General features: G+C 55.2%; 1 protein-coding gene across 3 annotated transcripts; it reads right to left on the minus strand.

Annotated features, from left to right (window-relative positions):
• On the minus strand, nt 576-26,452 carry LHX6 (LIM homeobox 6). Of its 3 annotated transcripts, XM_018055722.1 has the most exons (10): nt 26,231-26,452; nt 25,008-25,079; nt 24,436-24,618; nt 23,954-24,075; nt 14,916-15,136; nt 12,356-12,456; nt 12,043-12,138; nt 11,658-11,832; nt 7,068-7,171; nt 576-2,805 (listed from the first exon to the last, which is right to left on the minus strand). In XM_018055722.1, the coding sequence occupies exons 1-10, from the start codon at nt 26,312-26,314 to the stop codon at nt 2,785-2,787; spliced, it is 1,179 nt and encodes a 392-aa protein (XP_017911211.1). In that variant the 5' UTR covers nt 26,315-26,452; the 3' UTR covers nt 576-2,784. The 3 variants fall into 3 exon arrangements, with proteins under 3 accessions (XP_017911211.1, XP_017911212.1, XP_017911213.1); XM_018055723.1 differs by lacking the exon at nt 7,068-7,171; XM_018055724.1 differs by lacking the exons at nt 7,068-7,171; nt 26,231-26,452 and adding an exon at nt 25,882-25,932.

Raw genomic sequence — 27,091 nt, forward strand, 5'->3', positions numbered from 1 at the left:
AAAATTCGACAACCAGCAGCAGGATGCCTGCTCCCTAGATTACACAGTGGCTCTGGAACCCAACCAGGCCAGTTGTCACCCTCGTCTCCAGTCCACATTCCCTTCACTCCACCCCATTTCCCAGTCAGGTTCCTCTATGCTTCCGTTTCTGGCCTCCCAGCATCTCCTCTTGTGGACTTACTCTGTGACCTTCTCATCTGAGGATACAGCTCAAGTGCCCCCCTGCCCAAGTCCAGACAGCACATGGGGAGGGATCCGTCTGTCTACAGCATTTGCCTGACTGAGAGCTTCTCCCGGGCTCTTTTCTGAGCCTGCAATGTCAGCACGGGGCCCAGCAGAGTGTGGTCGGGAGTGAGGTGGGACACCAGCCAGTCTGATTTCCGGCACAGCACAGACTAGAGAAGAAACCCACCATGATGCCTTTACCCTGCTCAGCCTCCTAGCTGGGAAACAGAACCAACCTTCTGGGAAGGGGTTTCACTGTCTAGCAGCCCTGCTACTCTGGGGGCCAGGCCTGAGCCTGAGCCCTTCACCAGAGAACAGGAAAGAAATGGAATCCTGTTGTGCTCTGGAGGTCAGTGCCAGCACTTCTACTTGCATTAACTTTATTTATTACACAAATAAGACATTTACAAAGCACAACATGAAAGGTATGTAACAAAACAGACATTGGTTTTACAAAAAAGTGCTTACAATTTTTTTTTCCGTGTGTGTATGTGTGTTTCCCCCTTTTGCTTTGTATTTAAATAAATAGTCCTGATGGCCTGTAGGTTCTCAGGCTGCTCTATCAGGCTAGTGGAGACATGTCTGAACCGCAGCATGCTACAACCACGTGATCCACGCAAGGAACAGACCCTGGGTGGGGAGGCTCAAGGCAGAGTGGTACTAGGTGACCCCGGGCAGGACTCGGCTGGCCACTCACCACATGATGCTGCTTGGGACTGCGATCACTGGGAGCAGAAATCAAAGGAAAAGTTAGAGCTCCCCAATCACCAGGGATCGGGCCCAGCTGCTCCTGTTAAGGTCAGCTCCGAGCACAGGGCTAGGCACACATTATTCACTAGGTGAATTCTGAACTAAGCTGCACCAACTGCATTCGGAGGGGTGCCTTCTCTTTGCCCTGAGTCAGCTGGAACTGTCTTTGAAAGCAAAAAGAGCAGGTTCCCTTCAGGAGCTGTACCCGGGCCCAGCCCTCCTCCAGATCCCAGAGCAAGAATGGCATATAAGTTTTCATCTTAAGCGCCAACCTCAAGCATTTGGATTCTGAACCCTTATCCAGACTCAGCGAGATAGTGCTGCAATCGATTATCGATGTCTGCCACGGGTGAAACCAGGGACAGCAGATACCTGTGTACCATGAACTTGCTTTCCCTGTCCTAGAGTCTCCTTCCCAAAGCAACATACCAGATGAACCAAAGCAGGAAGGATGACTTGGGCTGAAACATGCTTACTAGCAGCCTCTAGTGGGAAATGCATCAGGACACAAAGTAATTCTAAAATTACAGGATAACCTTGGGACAAATGGGCGTCCCCTGAAAACATAAATCATGGTCTTGTGCAGCACGAGCCCTTTTGTTTTGTGGGGGCGGGGGGAGAGTAGCAGGACAGGGAGGGTGTGAGCACAGCTGTCTGGCCCGCATTCTCAGGAGTAGGTGGGGCTGGCTCTGGGCAGGGTTGTTGGAGAAGCCCAGAAGTGCCAGCTAGAACCCTGGGCTTGGCACACTCACTCAGCATCAGGACCCTCTTTCTATGCAGAGATGGGTCCAGAATGAATGCTCTGACTGCCCTTTCCCTGGGCTCCATTCCCCAGTCCCTTCAGGAGATACCCCCCGCCCCCCGCCAAAAAAAGATGTGGCCCAAGCAGCCCCACCCGTCGGGAGTCAACAAGTAGCCAAGAAGTGTCCCCAAGTGTAACCTGTCCAGACATTCAGAAATGTTACCACACAGATCAAAACCCACCTCTGCCATGCCTCCACACATATGCTGGATAACTGGGGGAAAGCGGGGCCCCCAGCACACACACCCCAAGCTTCCTCTTTCCTCTCCTTAAAATGGCTCATGCCCCTCCCAGCCCAACATGCCGACTCCTTCTCCTGGGCCTCCAAACTAATGGAGGTCTTTGTCTACCACCCCCAGCCCCTGCCTATCCCACTGCCTCTTGGTCTGGGCAGGCCTCCATCTTTGCCCTGTTGGGCCTCTCAGGGTTGGTCAGTGTCTCTTCTCTCTCTGAATTAACTTGACATAACCAGACAGATGGAAATGATAAAATTAGAACATAGCTTTCCTTTGGGGACATCCCACAAACACTGTAGAGTCTTCCAGACAAAAGCAACAGAGCGGATAACACTGGGGGTTGTTGACTATTCAGAATTTGGAGATGGTTCCAAGGAAGTAGCAAAGGCCAACACGGGAGGAAAGAAAACCTGTAAATTGGAAGGCTGTTGGCGTCACGCAATTCAATTCGGCCTTTTGCTATTGTGATCAGCTTAAGTTGAAGAGGACGACTCCTGTCTAAATGGGAAACGCAGGCTGTTTTCACCCTGGCTCCAAGTATCAGGGAGCTCTGCTTTCCTGGAGGAGGGCTCCGCAGTGCTCCTGGTGGGTTCTGGTTCTCAGCAGGAGACAGGGAGGCCAGGCCCAGGGGCCCAGCTGGCGGCGGGCAGGATGGCAGATGAGGGGTGGATGCGGAGCGGGTGATCCCTGGCAGCAGCTCAGACTCCGAGTTTCAGCGGCTAAGGGACAGCTGCAGGTCGCCCATGGACAGATGCGGAAGTGCCGGCAGTGTCAGTACTGAAAAAGGATGACCTGTAACAGGAGGGCATGGGAGGGAGCTGAGCCAGGGTCAGCACCGCCTGGCAGCCCCCCAGAGGTCCTCAAAGGCCTGGAGAAGGAGGGGGACCCAGGGCCCACATCTGAGTTCAAATCCTGGCTCAGTCACTTGCTTGCTGTGCAACCTTGGGCAACTTACTTCACCTCTCTGAACCTGTTCCCTCATCTGTCAAACAGGGATGAGCACACCTCTCTCCCTCTCTCTCTCAGAATGGGGAGGAATCAGGAAGATTCAAGAGCAGCAGCTAGCACCTCCTGGGCACACTCCCTGGCACTGGGTATAGTGTACATGGGCATGATTTCACAGAGCCTGGCCTTAACCCCACCAGGGTGCCCTGATACCATCTCCTTTTTGAGAGGTGAAAATCAAAGAGCCTGGGGTCGCCCGGCCCAGAAGAGGTGGACCCAGCATGGCAACCCCAGCCTGGCTCTAGAATAAGCTCTGCTCATTAGACTCACTGCCTCTTCCTCTCCAGGCCACCTTGAAAGTTACCAATGCCGCTTACCAAGTACCAGGCAATGGGCCAAGCCCTTCATGCATCCAAGCACTTGGAGAGGCAGGTGGCTGAGACACGCCAGGTACCTGACATACAGAGGGTGGTCAGGGACTGACCGCTTCCTCTCCCCGTCTCCCACCTAAGATGCCTGGCTGACCTCACACTGGTGCCAACACAGCCCCACAGCCCTTGACAGTTCAGGTCAAGGATTATTGGCTGTCTGGCCAATAGGATGTGCCTTTTGACAGTCCAGTGCCAGGAGGAGATTTCAAGTTGGCCGGGGACATCCAGTGGGCATGGCCATATGGCTGTTCCATTTTTCGATCAAGAATGTTAATGGCCCAGGTCGGTTTCCATGAGGAAGAGATGGAAGAAAGCCATGGTGATAATAACCAACACACATGGAGCACTTCCTGCGTACCGGGCATCGTTCTAGGCCCCGTACATATATAATCGCATTTGCTTTCAGCAACAACCTTGCATGGTAGGAACTATTATCCCCATTGTGTGGATGAAGGAACTGAGGCTCGGAGAAACCGTGTTCCCAAGTCCCAGAGTGAGAAGGTAGCCGAGCTGGGGTTTGGTCTGCCTGACTCTGGAGCTCACCCCCACCTTAGACTGTGCTCTCCTCTAGTCTCTGGGTTGCCTACCTGGCTTTGGGCTCTTCCTAATAGAAGCTCTCTCCAGAGGGATGACCCTGCCTGTCCATGAGCTTCTGTCTCTCCATCTGAGCAATGACGGCCAGCCTCTGATTTTTAAGAACTTTCCAAGCTCTGAACTGTGGGATCAGGGGCTGTGTCCGGGAAGAAATGTTGGTTCTGGAAACTCACAGGGATGAGCAGTCCAATGACAACACGGCAGAGGCACAGGATGCTACCCCAATGCTCAGAGCACTGTTCTCTGGGCCAGGCCAGTGCTGGTCTTGATGAGTGGGTTTGAGGGGCTGCCCCAGGGGGCCCTGAATCTCCTCCTTGCTGGGTTGGATCAGGCCCAGAGGGATTTGGAAGAAAGCCCACAGGGTTCTGCACTGCCTGGACACACACAGTCTGCCAGGCCCCAGGGGTTTGGCAAAATGTGGACAGAGAAGGTTCCTGGGAGCTGGCAGGAAGGTCTGACAGTGAGAGGGTGGAAGGTCATGAGAGGGGGAAATGTTTTTCTGTAGAGTTGCTGGATGTGAAGCAGGGGCTCTGGGCCAGCAAGAGAGAACTCTGGCTCGGCAGCCAATTCCAGGGGCCAGAAACCTTCCCCAGCCAAAAGCTGCCAGACCCCTAGACTGGCTCATCCTTCAGGCTGAACCAGACATAACCACAAGCTTAGCTGAGAAACCAGGAGACAAAGGCTCATCTCCAAGTGCTGAGCCCAGAGTTAATTCCTTCCAAAGATCCCCTCTGACCCCAGATAATGCCCAGGCCCTTTGCTTGAAGGTATAGGACCCTCATTATGTTACCCCCTCGTGGCTCCCCCTCCACTTCCCTGGGCCCCAGCCACACTAAGCCCCCTGTTGTCCTTCCAGGTTCTTCCAAACCTCTGTGCCTTGGCAGGGATTCCTCACATCCCCTGCCTCTCCCCTAGAGCTGGCCATTCTGTCTTCTGGGTCCTCGAAGATTCACGTTCATTCTTTATCCTCAGCTGCCCTTGGGGTGTAGCTGCCCACCTCCTGCTCTAAGCCACCCTGAGGACAGGGACCATGCCAGCTCGCCTCTGAGTCCTGAGGCAGGGTGGGACAAGATGAATACTCTCCTGCAGGCCCGGGGGGCAGCTAGCCCTAGGATCAAGGCCAGCTGTACCCACACTTGCTGTATGTCTCTGGGCGAGCTGCTGCTCTGGCAGAGCCCATGTCTGCAGGGATGAGATGGAGTCAACCACAGTCACCATCCCAGGGAGGCTGTGAAGGGTGAGGTCAAAGACAGCACGGTGCAGACTGTGAAGGCGGCTCAGAAGCACATGGTTACTGAACCAGGTGGGCTTCAGATCTGGGGCTAGCTGCATCCCTGGACAAGTCGGGTCACCTCTCTGAGCCACTGTTGCCTTATCTTTACCATGAGGACGCCATCCTCATATCCACAGGGTGATCGGGGGCATCAGACAACATATGTAAAGTGCCTGCCATGAACAAAGAAGCTGTTTACCCAAGGCAGCCCTTCCTGTGAGTATGACAGTCTCAAAGGGGATGTTCCTGGGGTGGGGTCACCCATCACTGGGGTCTCCAGAATTTGAGACTGCATACATACTACCATTTACTTATAATCCTACTGGTCCTACTGGCTGGCTGTACCTCCACATCATCTACTTTCCCCACGGTGCCCAGCCCTCAGCCCAGCCCCATAGGTAGGTGCTTAATCAGGAGGTGGAGTAAGAGGGGCTGTCCTGGAAAGGCGGTCCCACTCCTGGCTGCCTGCCAGAATCACTGGGGCTTGATATGACAGCCGCAGGTCCCTGGGGCCCACCCCAGCTCCCCAGAGGTGAGGCTGAGGAATCTGCCTCCCTAGGAGCTGCCCAAATGATGCTGAGGCATAGAAGCCTGCATTCAGGCCTGGCCCTGTTTCTCTCCAAATCCAGCACATCCTCTGACTCCAGGGGCTGCCTGCCTCTCCGAGGACCACTACAATGATGCTTCTAAAAGAGACCTCCAGGACCCCCCACAGTCCACGCGCCTCCACCTGGCAACTTGAGGGCTCCACGCCTCACTCTTATTCCTCCCAGGCTCGTGTGCCAGCAGCTCTGAATCACTCTGGGTTCCCTGAGAGCCGTGGCAGCTCATGCCTTCCCTGCCAAACCCTGAGGCTCAGGCGTGTGTCTCTCCTGAGCTGTGCCCCCACCCCCAGCTCCCCTGGCCCCAGCATCACGGTTGAATCACTTGTGTCCTAACTGTTGGCCTCCTCGAGGGCAGGAACTACATTTCCTTCATCTCTGTGCTCCTGGCAACTGACTCGGGGCTCCTGGGAACAACCTGCACATAGCAAATGACGGTTGAAGAACTGATTTTGTGAACGAATAACGGCACAAGTTCTCATTCCGGCCCTGTGACCTTGAGCTACCTGGGCCTCATTTTCTAAAAGAAGGGGTTGTCTGAGAGCAGCGGCTTTCAAGGCTCACTTCGAGCTGTCCTGGAGCTGAGTGGGAGGTGGGGGCTCTACTTCCTCTGCAGTTTCATCCAGAGTGGCTTCCCACCGACCTCGTTTCATCTCCATTCTTCATTACGAGAAAGAACAAACAAGTGGGTTCCCGGGCTTAAGAACAGAGCTTTCAAGCCACAGGACTGGGTGATGTCCAAGCACCCTTCTGGGTGTCCAGTCCTACTGCTTGAGACAACCAGAGATCGGGTTCCACAAAGGAGGCCTTACCAGTTGACCAAGGGCCACTGGCTGGCCTGCTGTCCCTGGGCCCCACCAGCTCAGGATATTCACTCGCAACAGATAGGAACACAAAGGAGGAAGCAGGAGGAGGAACCTGTGGTGGGAGGCAGGGTGGTGTGTGATATAAGCCCAACGTTTGAGTGAAATAACTAAATCCATAAATCTGGAGAAGACAAGTCCAGCCGTGGTGGAGAGCCACCAGGGGGCTGGCCGGACACACTGACACAGTGGCACCAGATCAAGGGACTGTGTGGTGGGGCTCAGGGGGGCCTGAGTGTGCCGGGCAGAGGGTGCCTGCTCAGTGACGAGAAGCCTGCCAGAAACCCGATCCCGGCGGGGGGGGGGGGGGGGTCTGACCCACCCCACCCAACCGGGCTCCATTTACCTTCTCCCCCCGGTTGGAGAGTGGTCCATCCATATCGGCTTTGAGGTGGACTGGGGGCGCGGTGTAAGGCAGCCGGCAGTGCACCTGCCCACACTGTACCTGACCTGTGGACGAGAGGATGCCTTGGAGCCCATCCCCCAGTCTCCATGCAGCATCCCACCAGCCCCGGGCTCGGTTGGCTGGAGCCCTGGGGCCATTTTCACCTCTGCCACTTACCAGTGGGGTGGCCCTGGGCAAAATTTCAGTAGGGTTGGTTGCAATACCCTATGTGAAAGTCTTTTGACTTCTGGGATCTTAGTTCCCTGACCAGGGATCAAACCCGTGCCCTCTGCAATGGAAGCACAGAGTCCTAGCCACTGGACCGCCAGGGAAGTCCCTGAAAGTCTTTATGAGCAATGAAGCTATGTGTGGTAACTGTTGTGTGTGTGTTCAGCTGTGTCCCACTCTTTGCGACCCCATGGACTATAGCTCATAGGGCTTCTCTCTCCGTGGAATGTTCCAGGCAAGAATCCTGGAGTTGCCATTTCCTTCTCTGGGGGAATCTTCCTGACCCAGGGATCAAACCTGCCTCTCTTGTGTCTCCTGCATTAGCAGATAGATTCTTTACCAACTGTGCCACCTGGGAAGTGTAGTTGATAATAACTATCTAACTCACTGATAAACACTCATAAATGAATATGTACATCCCCCATGTTCACAATAGCCAAGTCAACAACCTAAATGCCCGTCAACAGATGAATGGATAGAGAAAATGTGGTACCTATATATGATGAATACTACTCAGCCATAAAAAGGAAGGAAATAATGCCATTTGCAGCAACATGAACAGACCTAGAGTCCTTATAATGAGTCCAGTCAGAAAGAGAAAGACAAACACCATATGATACCACTTATGTGTGGAATCTAAAATACGACACAAATGAACTTTTATGAAACAGAAACAGACTCACAGATATAGAGAAGAGATTTGTGGTTACCAGGCAGGGACGTAGGAGAGGAATGGAGTGGGAACTTGGGGTTAGCAGATGCGAACTATTACCTACAGAATGGATAAACAAGGTCCTACTGTATAGCACAGGGGACTATATTTAACATTCTCTGACAAACCGTAATGGGAAAGAATATTTAAAAATACTGTGTGTGTATATATATGTATATAATAGAATCATTTTGCTGTACAGCAGAAATTAACACATTGTAAATCAACTATATTACAGTTTAAAAGTTTTAAAAAGAGAGAAAAAGAAATGAATATATACATCCAAGGCTGCACATGCCTACATTCAAGGCTCTACCCCATCCATTCGAGTCCTTCCCTGGTGCATTGTACCTTATCTCCCAGGTATCACCAGGGTTTTACCCCCGTCCCCTAGAGGACTCTGTACTCATATATCACCTTCTCTAGGATGCTCTCTCTGACCACCCTATTCACAACTGCCACCCAACACCAATACCTATACCTACCCCCTACCCTCCCTGCCTGTCTTCTCAGCTTTATTTTTTCTCCTTAGCACTTACCATCATCTTCCTTACTGTATATTTTTATTGTTTATTTGACATTATCTGTCTTTGCCAGCTAGACTGCAACCTCTAATGAGGGCAGGTATTTTTTACTGTCTCTAGATTCTAGATCTTTGTGGATTTCCAGGACCTAGAATAAGACATGCATCTAGTAGGTACTCTTTAAGATTTTGCTGGATGAATCTCTACACTATTCCAATTGTAAAACAGTGAGGGGTAAGGCCATCCCTGGTCTGACCCAAATGTCTCATGCTTCCAGCTCTTTGCCACTACAGTGAAGCCTATGGCCTCACTCTTCTCTGAACTTCATCCTCTTTGGTTGCAGGGGAAGGAGCCCTGTACAGAGACCTGCAATTAATACGTAACAGGGCAAGTCACTGTGCCTTTTTGAGCTACAGTTCCCTCATCTGGGGAAGATGGAGGAATTCTTAATATGGGGTGTTCTAAGGGCCCATGAACAGCCTGAGATTATGTGGAGAACTATGTGCATATGTATGCATTTCTGGAGTCTAGTTCCAAAGCTTTTTTATGAGATTCCAAGCTTGAAGTGTTAGTTGCTCAGTCGTGCCTGAATCTTTGCGACCCTAGGGACTGCAGCCCACCAGGCTCCTCTGTCCATGAGATTTTCCAAGCAAGGATACTGGAGTGGGTTGCCATTTCCTTCTCCAGGGGATCTTCCCAACCCAGGGATCGAACCCGGGTCTCCTGCACTGCAGGCAGATTCTTTACCAACTGAGCTACAAGGGAAGCCCAAGCTTGAAGGCTCTGGGAAACTCAGGAACCTGTGAATTCAGTGAATGGCAAAGAAAATTTCTAAGGGGACCTTCAGTCATGCAACAGGAGGCAGCACGTTCTTCAAATACCCTTGATGCCTCCTGCCCCAAGCTGGGTTCACCTTGAGGGGAAAAGAAAAGGGCATTTCAGTCCTTTCTCTAGGTGTCCCTAGGCTTGGACAACAATCTATGTGGACAGAATCCTGACATAGCTCTGGAGACCATGGCCCCACTCTCCGTGGGGTCACCTAGATCCATTACCAACTTCACAGCAAACGTTGGCTGGTGGCCCAGACTCCTGGTACCTGGAGAGCCCCTGGTGCTTGGCACCTTTAACAGATGAACTAGAGAGTCAATGAGCTCTCTGCAGCTTGATACATCATTGTTTAGAAAAGAAAGGAGGAAAAGAGTCCCTCCTACTGAGCAGATGGTTCAGAAATGGAACAGAACAAAGAGACACTGGCAGACACTGCCACTTCCAACTGTCAGCCTGGTGCAGTAGGCAGGATTCTGCATTCGCAGCTCTGCAAACCAGAGCCACCACTACCATCACAAGAGCAGCTAATACTTTTCCAGACTTACTAAATACTGAAGACATTAAGTCAATGATCTCATCTGATGCTCACAATACTGCTTTGAGATAGGTATTCTCCTTTTTAAAAAAGAGATTCGATTCTTATTGTCTTCATTTTTACAGATGAGAAAACTGGTATTCCAGGATAATAAGAATTTGCCCAATGTCTCACAGCTTGTAAGTGACAGAGATGGGCTCTGAAGCCCCACAGTATGACACTAAAGCCCACATTTCATCATTAAAGAATCCTGGCTCCCACTAACTTACTGTGGACCATTGGTTTCCTCATCTGTGCAGTAGAACAGTGATGCTTAGAAACATCTGTCGAGATAGTGCCTGGCACATGGCAGGGGCTCGGGACACAGCTGTGCTCTCTCTGACCTCCCTCCTCTTTCTCTTTTACTTGAACCCAGAGAAGAGAGGGTTTGAGCTTGTGGGTATGTTGTCACCACCTATTTTTCTGGTCATGCCCAGCTTTGAGGAAACAATCAATAGAGACAACCTCAAAGGAAAAGAAAATCTGTGATAAGCACCCATTCAATAGCAAACTCACTAAATGCCCATCCTCCAGACATGCACAAGGCTACTATCTCTGTCTCTCCCCCAGATTTCCATTCTTCGATCACTCCGCCATGACCTGCCACCCCTCGTCCACAGTGCTTAGTCCCCACTGACACACACCCCTCCTCCTTTATTTGTTTATTGTCTCCCCTCCTCCCCATCCTGCCACCTGAGCCTCAGGAGCGCACAGGCTTTGGTCTGTTGTATCCCAGTGCTTGGGGTTTCCCAGGTGGAGCTAGGAGTAGAGAACCCGGCTGCCAATGCAGGAGACACAAGACATGTGGGTTCGATCCCTGGGTTAGGAAGATCCCCTGGAAAAGGAAATAGCAACCCACTCCAGTATTCTTGCCTGGAGAATCCCGTGGATAGAGGAGCTTGGCAGAATACAGTCCATGGGGTTGCAAAGAGTTGGACACAACTGACGAGACTTGGCACACAGGCTTCCCAGTGCTTAGGGCACAGAAAGCACTCAAAAAAATACTCACTGAACACAGTGGCTCACCACCCTGTGAGGTAGCATCATTAGTGTCCCAGTGTACAGATGAGGAAACAGGTTCAAGGAAGTCAGGTGATCTGCCCTCGGCCTCAGCTGTGGGTACTCCTGTCACCCTGGCTCTCTTCTGTGACCCAAATGCACTCATGCCAGGGCGATTTCTGCCTATGCTTGGTTCCTCTGCTGCCTGCACTCCTATTTCCCCTCTCCTTGTGTCTCACTCATTCCTACCATCCTTCTGGTCTCAGCCGGAGGAGAAGCGACATCTCCACACACTCCCATCCAGAATCCTGACTACAGGAATCACCAGGATGAAAACCAAACGGCTCATCTATCTGGTATTGTTTCCTGTCTCTCCCACCAGAACGCAGGCTCCCCCAGGGAAGGGACTTTACCCATCTTGTTCTTTTCCTAGTCCTTCGGCTCTGGCAGAGTGGCTGTTGATAGAGTACGTTTTGAATGGCTTGCCTCTACCCAAGAGTCCAGCTCCACTGCGCAGAGCTGGGGAACTTAACTCCTCTCCACCACCTCTAGGTCCGAGGAACTGAGGAACCCTCAGCTGCGCTCACGAGGCGCAGCAAGGACTTCCCACGCCTCCGCCACCCACGAGCGCTCGTCTATACCCGCTCTCCCACAGGCCGGGCGACCGGAGTGTCGCGGTCACTTACTCTCGATGTAGCCGTGCAGGGTGACCATGCGGGCCCGCTCGGGGCTGCTGAACGGGGAGTAGTGGATGTCGTCGGACAGGGCGGAGGGGAGGCGGGACGGCGGCGCCCCGGAGGGCGGCACGGGATGCTGCGGTGTATGCTTTTTATGACGCGCTCGGCAGTTTTGAAACCACACCTGGAACGACAGCCTCAGCAGCCTCAGCCTCGCGGAAAAGGGCTGGACGCGCCGCTCCGGGACCCCAGGCGGGACTGCCTCGTAGCCACCTGAGGAAGGGCGGCCACGTGTGCGCCCCCCACCCCCCCGGACCCGCAGCCCGGCTACGCGCTCGAGGGCCCGCCCCCAGGCCCCGCCCCAGACCCGAAGGCCCCGCCCACCCGGCCCCACCTGGATGACCCTTCGGCTGAGGCCCGTCATGTCCGCAAGCTTCTGCAGCGTCTGTGCGTCGGGGTTGTTGTCCTGCGCGAACTGCGCCTGCATAACCTGCCAGGCGCCGCGGGGCGGTGAGGCACGAGACCGCCGAGGTCGCCAAGGCCCCGGCCCAATCAGAGGCTCCGGCCCGGAGGCCACGCCCCCAGGCAGCTACAGCCCCTCCCCGCCACCCGCGGGTCGGGCAGAGGGGAGGAGTCAAGAGACCCTATCAGCCCCGCCCACTCCGAGGCACCGCCCACACCCGGCCACTCGCGGCCAGCCGAAGTACCTGCAACTGCTCGGCGGTGAACGACGTCCGGGCGCGCTTAGCTGGCTTGGGCTGACTGTCCTGTTCGGAGGGCACTGCCCCCTCCAGCGTGAGGCCGTTCCCTGGGGGCGACAGAAGTGGCTGACCACGCGTCCCCATCTCTTCTAGTGGCAGCCTGGAAAGGACGGGGGTGGGGGGAGCTGGTCCCTGGAAGTGTCAGGAGCGGAGTTGGCTGGGAGCGGGAATTCCAGGGTCCTAAGCCCCTGAACTCAGTTTTTGGGGAAGAGGCTTCTCCTTCTGAGCATCTGCTCAGTACCAGACGCTTCTCTTTGGGGGTGCCCTCAACTTCTCACAACCCTGAGGATTGGTGGCATCTTCATGTTACAGCGGAGGATACTGAGGTTCAGAGAGAAGAAATTCCCAGCTCTGGACCTTTCAATTAGTATTCTGAAAGCTGGCTGACTCTAGCATCCCAGTATGGGCTCCCTCCTTGACATACTGGGGAAACCAAAGACTGATGGAGATGGGAAGCAGGCAGGTTACAGAACTGTGATCCTAATTTTGTAAAAAAAAAAAAAAAAAAAAAGGATGGAAGCAAAAGGGTTGGAAGGATATACACGAAAGGCTTAGGAAGAGGGAGTGCAATTACTGCAGCTTCTGAAGTTTTTCCAACAATCACATGTCATCACCTTCTCTAAGGTTTAATTTTGTTAACTGGAGTATGTGTTATTCTCTTTCCACTTAACAATACTTTTTAAATCACACTAAGTATATTCCTTTCTTTTAATATCTCATTTTTCTGAATGCAAAGGTAATACATGCTCCTTATCAATAGCTCAGAAAATTCAGATAAGCACAAAGAAGAAAATTAAAATCTCCAGAAACTTCACCACTATTCATAATTTTTTAATTAGGAAAGTGTGCTGAAAGAAAGAAAGAACAAAACAAACATTCCAACATACATACATAGAACAAAATCTGGGAAGACATACACTAAGATGTGAGGGGTGGTGGCATTTGGAGTGGTCTTTATTTTCTCCTTTTTGCTTAGCCATCCTTTCTAAATTTTCTATAATGGACATGTGTGTGTTTAAGTTTTACAAGTAAAGCAGTAGCCAAAACTGAGGGCTGGTCAGTAAAGGAGATCTGAGGTCATAAGCCTTCAGGTTCCCTGCATGGTAGGACTCTGGAGTCAGGCCTGGCTATGAGAGCTGGAGTGTAACTGGCAAGGTTGTGGCTACAGGGTCCTATTTGGTTCAGATGTGGAAGGAACCTGGAGTGACTGATGGCTCATGGTGTGGGGGAAAAGCTGACTCCTGGACTTCCATCCCAGCTCCACAACTGACCTGCCCAGTTTTCTTGCAGGTAAATTCAGAGCACCCCAGCTTCACTTGTTCCCCACTCAGACCCACTCAGCCCTGATCTTGGCAGGAGAAAGTGACGGCCCTGCTGTGGCCAAGGCTTCCCAGGTGGCGCAGTGGTAAGGAATACACCTGCCAAAGCAGGAGATGTGGGTTTGACCCCTGGGTCAGGAAGATCCCCTAGAGTAGGAAATGGCAATCTACTCCAGTATTCTTGCTTGGAAAATTCCTTGGATAACCAAGCTTGGTGGGCTATAGTCCATGTAGTCTCAGAGTCAGACATGACTGAGTGACTGACTGGTGCTGTGGCCAGTGCTCTGGGGATTCGTGACTAGTCCTCTGACTAGAGACTGAGGTAGTGTGGTCCACACTTCCTGAGAGGCACTGGGGATGGGGCAGACACTATATGACTTAGCCCCTACAAACCCAGGAAGACCTGGGTCCTGTCCCTGAATCTAAGTGTCTTCAGAAATCTCAGTATCAAAGTCAGAAGAGATTTAGGGGTCTTCCTAGTCCAAGATCCCCTGGAAAAGGGAAAGGCTAACCACTCCAGTATTCTGGCCTGGAGAATTCCATGGACTATCTATGGAGTCGCAAAGAGGTGGACACAACTGAGTGACTTTCACTTTCACTAATAACCATTTCCCCACTAGGGAGAGGCCCAGAGATAAAAGGCAACTTTGTAGGTCAGCACAACCAGCCAGAAGCAAAACTGAAGTTCCAGTCCAGAATGAAAACCCCATCCCCAAACCTCTGGCTTGTGGCTGCTGGGGTGGGAGTTGGGAGGAGAGGGTCGCATCATCTCTGGACGACTGGCCCAAGCTTGGTTCCAGCAAAGGAGAGGGGATGAACCTCCAGGCCACCCAGAGCTATCCAAAGGTGGAGTAGGCTGCTGGTGATGAGAGTCACGGCTAGGGCCATTGAGTGCCTCTCGGCTTTTCAGAACATCAGCCTCATCTATCTCTGAGGTGTCTTATCATTAGCCACATTTTACAGAGTAGGAAACACAATTTGCAAGGACCATCAGTGTTACTTCAGACTTGCAAACAAATGGTGGAGCCAGAAGCGCAAGGTCCGTGCACAGCCCCACCCCCATGCTACCCCCAGGTGATAAGGGGGCGCCTGGATCTAGAGAATTGCGAGCAGTCCCTGGGGTGCTGAGGTGGCGTGGTGGGTCAGAGAGGGCTGGGGGTGGGGAGGGGTAGGGGCGGGTTGGGTACCGTTCTCCGCGGCCCTCTTGAGGTTCTCGATCATGGTGTCGTAGTGAATACGGCAGAGCACCTTCTCCTCGACCAGGCCAAACTCCTCGCCTGTGGATAGCTGGCGCTTGCACGAGAAGCAGGCGAAACAGGCCAGGTGGTAGGCATTGCCGCGCGCCCGCCGGACCCAGTCGCTGGCGTAGATCTGTCGGCCGCACCGAGCGCACTTGGTCCCGAATCGGCTGTGGCACATGGCGGGGAGGGGAGGAAAGGGATGGTGAGGCTCAGACCAGCCATCCAAACCCCAGCGTCTCCGCCGCACCCGGTTCCCGAAGGACTTCACTCGTGCATTTCCCTTTGTCTGGATTCACCATCCCTGCAGCCAAGTCCCACCTGGAAGGTGAGCTGGTGGGTGGTTTCTTACTTTCTTCTTGGTGCTTTTCTGAGTTTTTCAAATATTCCACCATGATCACTTAATTTGTATATAACATTACTTTGCTCAATAAAATACAGGGGAAATATAATAATAGCAATAATTTGGCAAATTTATGAGCACTTACCACTTGCCCAGCAAGATTCTAAGTGTTTTTTGTTGATTGTTCCAATTAATCTTCATTTTGCAAATGAGGAAAATGGGGACCAGAGAGGTAGAGTAATTGGCACAAGGTCACACAGCTTGCAAAGAGAGAAGCCCTAGCCAGTCTGACTCTTGAGAAGAATAAACTGTAACCCAGCTGTAGAGAAATTTGAGTTTCTTGAAAGCATAGATGGGTATGCACTTACTGGCTTTGTGACCCTGGACACAGTGTTTAGCTTCTCTGAGTTCTCATTTTCTTGCCCTGAGCTGAACTAGGTGACAACAGCAATGGTTAGTGCTGTTGGTTTAGTGCTTTGCAGTCTATTCAGTAAGGAGCTAGTCTCAGACTCCGGAGCCCTGTGTCATTTGAACAAGAGAGAAAAGCCCAGATCAAACGCCTCACTCTCTCAAGCTTTCCTGATTCTGCCATTTCCCCTTCGCCCTCCCACTTTCTGGTGTGGCTGCCTCCACTACCACGGGACTGGGAGCCCCTCTAGGAAGCAGCAGAATCTGCTTACCCTGTCCCAGAAGTCAGCCCAAGACCTGGCCCGGGAGCACCAGGGAAAGTCTTTTCTTGAAGTGGATGATGACTCACCCAGTGACCCTGCGCCGACCCTCTGGTACACACTCTTTTTCAGGGAATGATAACCCCACTCATCTAGCCCCTCAAGCTTAGAAACCTAAATCAACCACCCCTCCTTCTCCTCAACACATCAGGCACTGTAGGTTCCCTTTCCAAAGTATCTCTGGGACCCATCTCTTCCTCTCCATTGCCACCGCTGCTTTCCTAAGCCTTGCTCCCATCATGCACCCCTCACTGCCAATCTTTAAGCCTGTTTCCAGTGTCACCCTGGCCAACTCAGCCTCCACACAGTGGCTACAGAGCAGTTTCCAGCATGGATGCTTTTCGCTGTCCCCTACCCAGCTTAAAATCCTCTGGTGGCTCCACTCTACGCTCAGGATCTGGTCCAAGATCCTTGGAGTTGACAGAGCTCAACAGACCACATCCTCTCTTGGCTCATCTCCTCCCTAACCTTCCTCAAGATCCCTCACCCCACACACAAGCATGAGCCTGAGTCAGCCACGACGGAAGCTGGTCCCAGGTCTTATGACCCCTCTGAAGCACTCCCCACTCCCCAGGCTTTCGCACAAACTGTTTCCTCTTCCCACCGCCGCGGACCTCCCGCTCCTAGTTCCACGGCTCCCAGGACCACCTTCTCAGCACTGAACACATCGACTTGTAAAAGTCGGGTTTCTTGGCTCTCCCTTCCACCCCAGCATTCCTGGGAAAGGATCTAGAAGATTTCCCTCTGTGTCCCCAGAGGCACATTTCCACCCAAAAGAGCACTGGAAGCGCCTTGAGAGCGCGCAGGAACCAGCCTAGCAAATGCGCTCTGGTTACAGCCTCTCCTGCCTTGGCAAACACAAACAACTGCCGGTTGAATAAACGGTCTCGGGTTGAACTGAGTACAGGATCCGAGGCCTTGGCCAGCACCGACTACAGGCGTCCCTCCAGTGCCACGCCGCTCTCTCGGAAAAGGGGCTCTAGGGGACCCCGTCGGCGGCCGCGGGGTTCGCTCAGGCCGCTCTGCGCGCCTTGGCCGAGTCAACGGTCTCTCAAACAGACAGAAGTGGTTCCCCACCCCGGAAATTCGGCTTCCCCAGCACAGCACAGTCTTCGTTTCCAACCCTTAAGTAAAGAAGAGAGGAAATCGTTTTGCCCATTTTAGTCTGCTCCCGTCGAGGGGCCGATTCCGAATTCTGCTGTCCGGCTCCAGACTGGGAGAACTTCCTGGCCTCTGAAAGGAAGAAGAAGGAAGGGCCAGCCGGGTGCAGAACCCTCGCTGCGCTCCAGGGTTCTGGACCGTAAGTTTTTCCTTGCCTTCCCCTCGCCGCAGCCATGTGAAGTGGGGACTCTGACACCCAATTTGCACACGTAGGATCGGACGTTCAAGGTGGACAAGTGACTTGTCCAAGACGACACGGAATGTCCGAGCCTTACAGTGGAACATGGGTTGAGGTCCCTTTCGACGTGCAAAAAATCCCCTAGAATCTGCGGAAGCAGCGGGACTGGAGATGCATGCTAGAGTTGAAACCCGGTGGTATGAACAGAAAAGGGGCCTGGTTTGACTGCGTCGCATCCCCACTCCGATCCTTGGGTCCAGGAAACTCCCTCGCGCAGGGCCTGAGGCCTCCGCAGGCTCGGGTAGAGGGAACCTGAAAGAGACGGTAGAGGAAGGTCCCGGCCTCAAGATGCAGGCGAGAGCTATTGCGTCTCCAGCCAGCGGTTTCCGTGTTCCGGGATCGGTGCGCAGAACCGGAGTTTAAATTCCTGGATCCTGGCGCTTGGCTGTGCGGGATTCATCGTTTTCCGCCAGGACGCATCCAAGACTCCTCGCGCATCCCTGATCTTCCCGCTCCACGAGTCCACGACGCCGGGCGCGTTCTGCGCCTCCATTGGCCGCTCGCAGAGCCCCATCCCCTTGTTCTGAGGCGGGAACTGCAGGTGACCTTTCAGCAACTTTATTTCCCATCTCGTATCACCCCAAATGCCGGGAGCTGTCCCCAGCTCTAGGATCTCCCTGCGCGCGTCATGTCTCCGCCCAGTCAATGAAACCATCCTCGCGTTTAGATCCTCGGATGGGGGTGGGGGTCATTTTGCAGTTTGGGATGCGTTTCGGGCGGCTCCTGAAGCGTGTCCCCCACTCGGGGAAGGTGGCATAAACAAGGGGCACCAGGAGGCTTACGGATCCAGGCTCTGACAAACCGACAGACTCCTTTCCCAGGCGGGCAGCGGGGCCCGAGCCGCCGAATTCCGGAAGCAGCGAAATCGGCGGCAGAGACAACGAAACTTCAAGAAAGGGGTGTTCGAGAGCTGCGAAGGGAGCGCCAAAGGGATTAGGGGGCGCGGCCACTGCCCGCCTCCCCCCTGCCTTGTGCGCGTCCCTCCCTGGGTCCTGCGCGCGCCACGGGGTAAAGGCGCAAAGCACAGAGACGCTTTGGGAATGGAGAGGTGTCGGAGGTAGGAAGCACAGCCTGGCAGCTGCTGCAAGGAGTGGAGTGGGCGCCGCGCACCGCCTTGCCCTCTCTCCGCTGAAGCCGGGAACGCAGACATCTGGGTACTCATGGCTTTGCGGAGGGAGCTGTGCGCCAGGGACGGAATCAAGCTAGCTCTCTCGGCCTGTCTCTCCTGGATACCGAGTAGGAGCCCAGCAATTATTTGTTGCGTGAATGAGCCTCAACGAAAGAGCCCATCGGAGTTTCACTACGACTCCTGTCCTCATTGCTAAGCTACTCCTTTCCTGGAAACCGGAGCTCAGAGTGGGAGGGCCAATGTTAAGAAACTAGTGAGACAAGGCGTTGACACTCAAAACCAGTGTTCGCTTGTTTTGCGTTCGGGACGCTCACTTGAGGGCCCTAGAGAAGAGATTCTATGAGGCAAACAAATTGCGCGGGAGGTGGGGGCGGGGGTGGTGGCTCTATGCCTTCTGCTTCTTCCCTGCTTTGCAAACCCACAGGAAAAGAAGCCGAAAACAACAGATCCAGCATTTAAGAGGTTAAAGCGCCCCACTCCTCGGAGGTCCCAGCCCAAGCCCCTCCCAGAACGCCTCTCTCAGCTCCCCCAACATCTGTCCCCCAACAGCTGGCGGCCGCTGGGCTGCTCTCAGCCGCGGTGGGGGGCCGCTTCCCAGCTCTGAGCCTCCCCGGGGACTCTCGGGGTCCGGGGGAGGGGGTGGGATTCCCCCGCTGGAGTGTGTGGTCAGAGCTTGGGTTCAAGGGGAAATGAGGAAGAGAAGCCAGCCAGCTTGTCCTATGTTACTAGGGCCAAGTTGGGGACAGGAACCATTGTGGGCAGCCCTTCTTCCCAGGCCCAGCCCCGGGCACTCTCTGAACCCCACCCCAGTCAACGCAAGAATAGGTAGTTAACCCTTTACTCCCCACGCCCATGGTCAGGAGACAAGAGGGCTAAGGACCTTGTGACCTGAACCTCCAGTCACTGGGACTCTGAGTTCACTCCTGCCCTAGTACTCCCAGGGCCCACCCAGGGACAGTCAGTCAGAGCACAGAGGGTACTGCCTGTGGGAAGCCAGCTAGCCAGGTAGGGAGTCTTAGGGCCAGCAGGGGTGGGTGGGTGTGGTCTTTGCCATTCCATGTGCCCCACCTTGCACAGGCAGCATGTTGCTGAGGTAGCTCAGCTACAGAAGAAGAGTGCCAAATATTTAGACATAAGGATGGTAAGTCAGACAGCTGTGAGGGTTATCCGAGTTCTGCCACTTATTAGCTGTGTGACCTCACCACTCAGGGCCTCAGCTTCCCCTCCTATAATGTAGGGGTTATGACAATTACCTACTCATAGGGTGGATGGGAGGATTCAATGAGATAAAGCAAGGAGGTGTAAAGGGTTAACACAGTTCCCGGCTTAGAGAAGCGCTTTGTAAGGTCTCTGGACAGCATCTTCCGCCCTGTCCTCTTCCACTCTCTCACTGGTGGGACGCATTCTCCATTCTCTTGGGACACTGTCTCCCCCAGTCTACAATAGGTATGACACTTAGGAGGGGAGGGGCCAGAGGGGCACTGCAGATCAGTCCATGTGGGGGCAGCAGCCACAGGTTGGTGGGTGGGAGGAGGCTGTCTGGTTGATTTATTTTAAAAAAAAATTTATTTATTTGACTATACTGGGTCTTAATTGCAGCATGGGGGATCTAGCTCCCTGACCAGGGATCTAACCCAGGTCCCCTGCATTGGAAGCACCGAGTCTTAGCCTCTGGCCCACCAGAGAAGTCCCCTGTCTGGGGTTTTGATTGTTGAGAAATGAATCCCCCAGAAAGGAACGCTATCTTCCCACCCTCCCTCACAGGACTCCCCCCCCCCCACAACTTCTTGGAAGCAAATAGAAAGCAAAACGGTCTTAACCCAAAAAGTGAAGAAGTTAAAAGCATCACACATTTCCCTGGTGGAAAAAAATTTTTTTTCTGCTAAGACTCAGGGAGTGAGGGGAGGTGGGAATCTGACTGAAGCCACAAGGGGTGGTGAGGTCCCTGTTTGGATGGTGAGTTGGAGAAACTGAGGTGGAGAGGTCCAGTGAACTCAGAGGGCACACAGCCAGTGGAAAGCCAATCCCTTCCAACAAAGCCAGGAGCAGCAATGGCTCTCCAGACTCTACCCCACCCAGGCACAGCCACCTGCCTCCTGCTCCGGTGAGCTTGGAGTGCTTTCCTAACATCTAGCTTCCTGAGCCCCCAGTGCTACCAGCTCTGCCAAAGAAGATAGAAGAGGAGTCTACAGACCAGTGTCAGGGAAGGGCAAGATAGCAGATAGAACCAAGAGGAAGCCCTTCCCTGGGGAATAAGGTCAGAGGACCTCAGAAGCTACCAGTGGGGTCTTGGCCACTTCCTCCCTCCCTGCATCCTGTTCAGAAATCTTGGCCTCTCTTTGGGGTGAGTGCTCCAGCCCATTTCCCATCAGACCCTTGATCTTGGGTTTCAGGAAACAGAGGGCCAGAGAATCTGAGTGCTAGGCCCTTCCCTGAGCCCCAATCTAGAGAGGGAGCTCTGCCTTCCACGCTACCATACTCTCTCCAGGAAGAGCTCACTTCCAGCAGCCACCCAGAGCCCCCCGCTGCCACTCAGAGCAGACAATAGTCCCTGCCTGGTGCTCCGCCTGCTTTTTTCTCTCCCTTTTTGTGGGTTTCATTATTTTTGTTACAGGTGGGGCTGCCAGGGATGAGTTATGCCTGCAGGGAGACCTGACTGGGGGAGAAACGATCAGAAAAGTCACAATTCTCTCATCCCAGGGAATGTGAGCCTTTATTCGCTCTATTTTTTTAACCAAAAATCTGTTTTAGTTTTGCTTTGGGGGCTATTGTCACTAGAAAAGGATTAGTGCTCAGAACCTGCAGCCCAGAAATGGCCCAGCCCCATTCTTGCTCCCCAAGCTGTCTGAGGAAATGCCACCAGGGCGGAATGCCCCTGCCACCCTGCCAATGGTGACACTCATAGCACCTACCCTTTAGCGAGCCTCTGCTGAGGCTTCCTCCCTTCACTGGCCTTCTTGGCAGCTCAGAGAGATACCCTGGTAGGAGGATACTAAGGGCAGAGAGATGCAGTGATTTGCCCAAGGTCACACAGTGGTTCAAGGTTGGCCTCATGGAGTCTGGTGTCCATGATAGCTGGATATCTCGTTCTTCATCCCACTGCTGTGGAAAGGAAGGCAATGGAGGCTTTGAACAGTAGGGTCAGAATCTGAGTTTTGACCAATCCTTGAAGATCTAGGAAAGTGCATCAACCAAGGAGGCTTGGTCCAGCTTTGGGCATGAGCTGGGGCTGGAGAAGCAGCACAGACATGTGGGCAAGTGGCTCACAGGCTGGCGGGTCTGCTGCCACCAGGAGAACCAGGAGAGGGGGCCAGGCCTGCCTTACTCTGCGGGAAGAGGCCAGCTGGGTTCCCCAGGCTGTCCTGGCCCACTGATGAACACAAGGAGCCCTGAAAGGGCAGCTGGCTTGTTTCTTTACCAACTGGAGTCAGGCCTAGAGCAGGGACCCTAACCTCTGCTTCCTGCCCTGGCCAGTGAAGAGTAAGGACAGTGGAGGGGAGAGGTCACACTCTGGTTACACACCACACAATGACAGCCCTGCCCTCACATACACACAGGCTGCAGCCCATACCCACAAATCCACAGTCACTTCACACCCTTGGGCCCTCAGTGCCTGGATTAAGGCCATAAGCAGAAATGCCCCTCAGAGGAGGGGTGTATAGTGGGTGGGGAATGATGGGATTTCAGTCTCTCACCTTGAGACCCCAGTCCAGAAGGAAGCTTGTCCTGACCAACTTGCACAACACATACACACACACACACACACACACACACACACACGGTCCCAGCATTCACAGAGACTCACACTCTCCATTCACACATGAACGGACAGACAAATGCTTGCTGTTAAGGAATACCCACGCTATCCACACGCCCCTCGCCCTGCTCAGTTGACACATTCACCCAGGCCACAGCACAGATCCGGACAGGCAGACATTTGTGCATCCTCGAACTTGGGAGTCCCAGGCCACCTGGTAGAGCCGCCCTTGCCCGTGCGCACCGTAGCTGCACTTCCACTCACACCCATGCACCGATGGAGAAGAGTCTCTTTCTCCAGCCAGGCTTCCTAAGGTGTCCTTAGAGCACCCCAGCCCCAAATACTACAAGCCTACCCCTAGATTCAAGGTCCTCTCTTTCCAAGTTCCCGGAGACTCAAAGCCAGGGGATAGGGAAAGCGGTATTGCCTTACAAGCATCCCCTGACTTAGAGGATCTTTCTGGGGCTGGGGTATTCCCAGGAAGGCTGCATCGGTGACCTCTCTAGGGGCAGGGATGGGAAGGATGTCGGCATCGGCGGCATGGGGGCTGCTGGCTGTAGGGGAGTAGCTTTCTCCACTTCCTAAGAAAGCTCTTGGGAACAGGCGTCCTGCCCAGGAACCAATTCCACTCCACTCTCTCTGAACTCCATAGGCCCGAGTTCAGGCCTGCTTCACACTTTCCCTAGGGATCGGGCAGGCACTCGCTGCTTTTCTGACCTCACCGCGACCTCGACCCCATGACCCGGGCAGGGCCGAGCTGCGTGGTGAGGAGCCAGGCGCGCGCAAGCGGCGGAGATGCGGCGGGAGGACCAGCTAGGCTGCTGTGGAGAGCTGCCGCTGCACCGTGGGGCGGAGGGTGCAACCCAGGGTGATCCTACTCGGGGGCCCTGGCTGCGGCGCCCCACTCCCCCTTCCTGTCCCGGCAGCCCAAAGTCAGAGCCTAGACCCCAGAGAGGCTGAAGCCGGGGACGAAACGGCAACGGAGCTGGGACTGGAACCGGCACCCGGGACGCAAGCAGGATCCCAGACACGAAATCCTATACTCGAGCGACGCCGGGGTCTTAGTTGAGGCGGAGCCGGAGACCGAGGTCGGGGGTTAGATCGAGAGCTTGAATATGGGTTCGGATCCGAGACCCATGCGAGGCTAGTGCTTGAGGCCGAACCAGACCTGAATCCAGCCTCGAACTCGGCCGAGGTAAGAGCCAGGACCAGAGCCGGGACAAGAGTCTAGAGCCCAGCTCAGGGTCCTGCCGGGTAGAGACGCCGGCTTTGCTGGAGTGGGAGGAGGGTTACAACCCAGGGCCGGGGGCCTCGGAGCTCGACCGACGCGCTGGGAGTCGGAACGGGAGCCTGAGGTTCAGGCAGGAACCGAGAGGGAGCCAGAGACGCGACCAAAGCCGAGTGGGCCTCAGCAACCGGAGGCGGATTACCGGCCCGAACCCCTGCCGGCACAGACGAGCGGCCTGGAGCTCCTGGTGCTTGGCTCTGAGAGCGGGTGGGCTGGGCCCTCGCGCTGCGCCGCGCCGGGGCATTAGGGACGCGGGGGCCTCCGGAGCCAGAGACCGAGCGGAGCTGACGAACGGCCTCTGAGCTCCCCCGGCGACACTGCTGGCCCTGCGGCCGCAGCCTACCTGAAGTAGTCCATCTTGCAGAAGATTTCCTTGTTCTTGATGTAGCAGCTGTTCTGCTGCCTCAGCGACGTGCGACACACGGAGCACTCGAGGCAGCGCACGTGCCAGATGAGGTTGTTGACCTGGGGAGGGGGCGGAGATGGGGGGGCGGCTGAGCGCGGACCTCTGCGCGCGCCCGGCTCCAGCCTCCCCGGCCCCCTTTGCAGACACAGGCGACGGAGCTCTGAAGAAACATGTGACTTCCCCCACTTTTCTTCTGTAACATGGAAGCTCAGGGAAGTAGAAATCAACTGCCCATTTTTCAGACGGGAACCCGGGGGCGCTGAGAGACGCAAAGATCTGCCTGAAGCCGCGGAGTCTGGCCGAGGCTGAGCAAAGATTCGAATTGAGGGGACCCGGCGCCGGCGTGGCTCCCCCTGCAGTCCTCGGGGTCACAACCCACACCCCGCCAACACACACGCAACAACCCGCCCCTGTCTCACCTTGAGCAGATAGCGGTCCAGGATCTCCAGGCCACAGCTGGAGCATATGTTCTTGCCGGCGGACGGCACGGAGGAGGCGGCAGAGGGAGGTGAGCAGACGGAAGGCGTGCTGGGCGTACAGGGAGAGGCCCGGCCCTCGTCCTTGTCCAGAGCGCCGGCCAGGGCCTCAGCGTCCGACTGAGCCTGCCGTAGGGGAGAGGGAGAAGCCGCACTCTGAGCTGCGGGCCGAGTCGGGTGCCCAGCGTTGCTGCTGCCTCGGAGACAGACCCGGCCTCCGCGAACCAACCGACAACGAAATCCCCCCCAAACGACAAGCCACTGGCTACAGGACAGGATGAAAGGGCCTACTGGAGAGGAAAGGACGGCTCCAACTTCTAGCACGCGCGTCCTAGGTGCCAGGAGCGGTCAAAGCTCGCCTTCCTGGCCAGAAAACCGAGGCTCAGAGAGGGACGGCGCCCTGCGGCAGTCTTCCAGCGCACGGGACAGCTGTTCGGGGCCGGAAAGCCGGGTCAGCTCCCCAGGGCCCGGCCGCCAGGGCACCGGGGACCGAAGGCAGGGCCGAACGAACTCACCATGGCGGGTGGCGCGGTCCCTTCAAGGCAGCGGGTGGTCGCTTTGCAGCCGGACCCTGGCTGGGCCATCACCTGGGGGAGGGGGGAGGGAACGCAAGCGGCGGCGGCTGCAGCACTGGCTCCGCGCAGCCTGAGCCCAGCGCCTCCCCGCGCCTGTTATATAAACCGGCGCGGAACAATGAGTCCTAACTTTGTAGTGGGCATTTAAAGCCCTTCCCCACAAAAGCGGTGTCTCTCTAATGAAGCAATTTGAATTTGGATTGGATTTTTTCCCTCTCTCTCCCCCTCTCCCTGCACTTAACCCGTGGCTCTTGAAGTAATCGCTTAGTTCCCTTGCAATCCAAGCCTCTGAGGGGGAAAAAAAACACGCGCACACACACAAACTACCTGCAATTAGAAATTGTCGTGAATGCCCAAGATAAGAGGTAGCCAGAGTGTCAATTCCAACTGTCAATCAGTGAGATCCATCAGGCCGCCCAAAGAATTGCAAATTTGATTTTTTAATGGTAGTAATTAAAAATCGAATTTTTTCTCCCTCCACCCACCCCCCTTCCTCGCTCCCTTCTCCTCCTCTCGGCGCAAAATGCAAAAAGGAGAAAAGAGAGAAAGAAAGAAAATAAAAAAGAGATTGGGGAGGGGCGCTTGAGGAAAATAAAACCCTGAGCGCTGGGAGCATCAGCCCGTCCGCCCCGCGCGCGCGGCCAAATTGATGCGGCGATGCTGACGCGGATTCAGGCGCTTTCCGAGGGCCAGTCCGAGGGAAACCCAGAGCAAAACGGGGGCGAGATCGGGGACGAAACGGGGCCCAAAAGAGAAAAGGGAGGCGTCCAAGAAGAGGAAAGAGCACCCTCCAGCCCCTCGGAGCTCCCGGGACCGGCCCCGCGCCGCGATTCTCAGCGTTGCGCCGGCACAACCCCAGGCGCATCGGCGCTATCAGCGCCTATTCAGACGGACAATACCCGCCTCGCCTCCTCTTGATTCGCCTGTGTCTTTGCTAAATCGCTTTTTGAGAAATTCCTCCAACATTTGCATAATGTGTTCCCGTTTTCCGCGACCCCCCCTCCTCGTGCTCGCGCGCGCTCACACACTCACAGACACACACTCCCAGGCGCACCCCCGCACCCCTCCTCCCAGCGGCCGCCCGTCGCCCGGCCCGGCCCGGCTGGGTCCCGGCCCCATCCGACCCCGGCCCGGGCGGCTCACCCACTCGCTCGCTCGCTCACCTGGTCGGCGGCGGGGCCGCCCTCGGCCGGCAGCCGGCAGCCCTCGGGCAGCGCCGGGGCGGCGTTCTCATGCTTCCAGTACATGGGCCGGGGAGCGGCGGGCTCGGCGGGCGCGCGGCTCGGAGAGCCGTGCCGAGAGGGGCCACGGCCGCAGTGCGAGCAAAGGCTGAACCACGAGCAGGAGGGGAGCGGAGGCGCCGGCCCCGCCGCCCCGGCCCCGGCCCCAGCCCCCGCCCCCGGCCCGCGCGCAGCCCCGGCCTCCCTGGCTGCCGCCGCCGCTGCCTCGGAAGAAGGTCCCGACAAACTTGGAGAGGCCCCCGCCCCCTCCTCCTCCTCCTCTCCCTCCTCCTGGTCCTCCTCCCCTTCCAGCTGCGGCGGCGGCCGCCCTGCCGCTGGAGCCCCGCTCGGTTCAAGATGAGTCATGCGTGACCAATCCCCTCCCCGCCAAGGGAGAGCGAGACACACACAGCGAGGCGGCGACCCAGAGATACACACACAGACCGACAGACACACAGAAACTCAGAACCGCCGACAGAGAGACTGAGGGACACGCTGACATACAAAAGGCACGGCAGGCGCACAGACACCCAGCGCTCATCACCGCCCCCTCCGCCCCTTGACGGGGCACCCACAGCTCTCAGCCACAGCCCCACTTACAGGTACAAGAGGGACCCATGCTCACACCTTGGGCCTAGATGGGTTTCATATAAAGTCACACATCAGACTCTCCTGATGCAATCCCATGCCTGGCACGTTTGTGTACATGCTGATGCAAATGATTACCTGTTCGCCTCATTTACACTAGCACAAGGCATGCACACATAACTCATACACCTGCACAGCTGCCTGTGCTCCATAACA

The sequence above is a fragment of the Capra hircus genome, chromosome 11 (assembly GCF_001704415.2).
Source record: "Capra hircus breed San Clemente chromosome 11, ASM170441v1, whole genome shotgun sequence".
In the NCBI taxonomy this organism is placed as follows: domain Eukaryota; kingdom Metazoa; phylum Chordata; class Mammalia; order Artiodactyla; family Bovidae; genus Capra; species Capra hircus.

Bases quoted from the DNA above. Each gene is read 5' to 3' on its own strand.
- LHX6 (XM_018055722.1), bottom strand. From the start codon at position 26,314: ATGTACTGGAAGCATGAGAACGCCGCCCCGGCGCTGCCCGAGGGCTGC. The intron at 15,137-23,953 runs GTAGGCTGCGGC...CATGTGCCACAG, and splicing joins TGCAAGATGGACTACTTCAG to CCGATTCGGGACCAAGTGCG. The intron at 11,833-12,042 runs GTGGGGCCGGGT...CTGTCGTTCCAG, and splicing joins TCAGCCGAAGGGTCATCCAG to GTGTGGTTTCAAAACTGCCG.